At 59.5% G+C, this 2,500-nt stretch overlaps 1 protein-coding gene across 15 annotated transcripts in view; it reads left to right on the top strand.

The window, feature by feature from the left end:
• The window catches only part of LOC113809463 (Kinesin family member 19A), a gene marked incomplete at its 5' end in the record, with an annotated part of 93,392 nt that overhangs the window by 80,506 nt on the left and 10,386 nt on the right, over positions 1–2,500 (top strand). For 14 of the 15 annotated variants that reach the window (XM_070117655.1, XM_070117654.1, XM_070117658.1 and 11 more), the window contains 1 exon segment: positions 1,835–1,966. In XM_070117655.1, the coding sequence (XP_069973756.1) occupies positions 1,835–1,966 (132 nt within the window). 15 annotated transcript variants of the gene reach the window in all.

Genomic DNA, 2,500 nt, shown 5'->3' on the forward strand with positions numbered 1-2,500 from the left:
ATACGTGTTGTCAGGTCTACGGATGACAGACTTGAATTTAGTGTCACGGGAAGCACGCCAGTAAACCTTGTTTGTAACAGTCACTGAGCTCCGCTTTCGTTTCCACTTGGTGTTGTCCTCGCGGACCTGTTGTTGCCTTCCTCTTTCTCTCTCTCTCTCTCTCTCTCTCCCTCTCCTGTGTGCCTCATTCTTCGTCTTGCCCGCCGTCCCCCCTCGATCCCCAGGGCCGCCTCGAGCCCCCGCCCTGAGGGCTCGGGGCTCCTGGCGCAGGCGAGGGGAAGCCCCAGAAGGGCGTGACGTGACCTGCTCTTCCCCTGGCAGCTCGGCGGGGTCGGCCCGGAACAGCCTGCCGCCCCTCGACCTGCGGCGGCCGTCCGGCACAGCCCGCTCGCACCTCTCCACCGGCCGCCGCCCATCAGACCCGCCCATGAGGATGCCGACACGCCCACAGAGCTCCAGGTCGCAGGGCGTCCCTGCTCTGCCGCCCACGCACGCCGGCCGCGCCTCGCACTCCGTCCCCGGCACGCCCACCTCCAAGGGCACCGCCGACCGCCTGCCCCCGATCCGCGCCGCCCACTAGCCACCAGCGGAGGCGCGGGGCGGGCGGGGGGCGCCCGTGTACATAGTAGACGACCGTAGACGTGGACGTCCGGGCGGCCTTCTCGAGACAAGGGGCCGCCCGGCCGCCGCCCGCCAGCGACACGAGACGCGCGGGCGGGCGCCTCCACACGGCGTCGGTCCGCCCGCGGGGCCAAGGCCGCGGGCTTTTTCCCCGCGCAAAAGGGTTTTTTGGGATGATTTTCCCCTCCGAGAAGGACATTTTGAATTCCCTTTGAGAAGGACTTTTTATTTCCCATCTGAGGACAATTTTTTCCCCTCTAAGGACATTTTTGTGACAGTTTTTCCCTGGGCAGTGGCTATTTTTTCCCCCATCATCCATTTCCACCCCGAAGACGCCCGCACCCACCCGCCCCAGACCGGGCGGGCGCGGGCGTTCCTCTGCATCCACGACCAGCCTCCCGGTCGCCTAAATTCCTCCTCACAATCAGAAATCCTCACCAGAGTCCCTCGCGAGCGCTCAACACGTGCTCGTTCCTTTGCAAGATCCTGCAAGACACAATCACCCTCACCTCCCCTGAGAATGTAGCCTCAGTGTCACGTCTTGTTGCATGCCAAGCACAAATTAGAGGAAAGTCTAGAATCTAATGTATTTTTATAGAATATAGTTGAAGGCCCACACGCGTGTAGTTTATCACTCGACGAAGAACAAGACAAAGTCATTATTTTTTTGAATTTCTATTAACGTTGCATGAGATGCGATTTTTTTCGTTATGATTTGCAAAAGTGTGGAGGAAAAGTGCCATTAAGGCAATGAAATCTGCTCGTTCCCTTGAAGCCGAGGAAGTATGTCCCTGTGACTTGACCGCCGATTCCCTCAAAAGTCCCTAAAAGACTTAAAGGAGTAGCCCTTCCCGAAGGCCCGTAGTCGCCCCCAAAGGAAAGGAAGAGCACCTTGTTCGTTCCGCCCCCCCCTCCCAAAAAAAAAGTCCCGAAAGAGATGGGCTTCTCAAAAAGGCGCCCATAAAAGGAGGGAATCGCGGCGCTGCCGCTGTGGGCGGCGAGGAGGGCGCTGAGGGGGGCAGAGGGGAGTGGGTGAGGGTGGCAGGCCACCCATGTAAACCTCCGTGTGTGTCATGTGTATCTACACCCATGTACATACACCTCGGATCCCGCCGCTGCCCTGCTGCACCCGGAACACCTGCTGCTGTTCCTGCTGCGCCTGGACGTCCTCCCGCGGGGCCTGCTTCTGCCGCCTTCCTGGACGCGCCCGCAGCTCGGCGTCGTCGTCCGCGCCGGGCACGGCGGCCGAGTCGCGCGTGTGCTCGCTGCCGCCCATCTCGGGCGCCAGCGCGGACGCCGCCGACGCCCGCCTCGGGACCAGGAACATCAACGCCCTCGCCGCCAGGTAGGACGCCCGCGCAGCCCCGCGCGGGCTCTCACGCGCACGCGTAGGTATATATGTATAGATAATCTTTTTCTTTCGGAGAGTCCCTCGTGGGGTCCCCGCGACAGGTCTTTCTCCTCTGATTTAAAATGATCCTTGTCTTTGCATTATTATCATCGGTACTATTTTGATATATGTTATTGTTCTTCTCTTCTCCTTCCTCTTGTTCTTATCATCATCATCCTCCTCAAGTTACGATACAGCTGGGTCCAAGGCATCTTCGGGTCCCCAAGGCACAGGAGCTGACACCACTCAACGCTCATCTAGTGTCATCCTCAGCGTGTTTTGCTTGAGCAGATTGAGCGAGGACGACACTGATCGATTCACAGCACTGCAACCCGACGGACTCTACAATAATGCGGGGCCCTTCATCGGCAAGGCACTTGGTGCTGCCCGACGGAGAGCGAGGCAGAACTCATGTCTCAGGAGACGCGAGAGGCCTCGGAGGGGTGCCTTGGCTTGAGTGGCTGGTGACCGAAATCTACACTGATCCTT

Source organism: Penaeus vannamei, chromosome 41 (genome assembly GCF_042767895.1).
Source record: "Penaeus vannamei isolate JL-2024 chromosome 41, ASM4276789v1, whole genome shotgun sequence".
In the NCBI taxonomy this organism is placed as follows: Eukaryota; Metazoa; Arthropoda; class Malacostraca; order Decapoda; family Penaeidae; genus Penaeus; species Penaeus vannamei.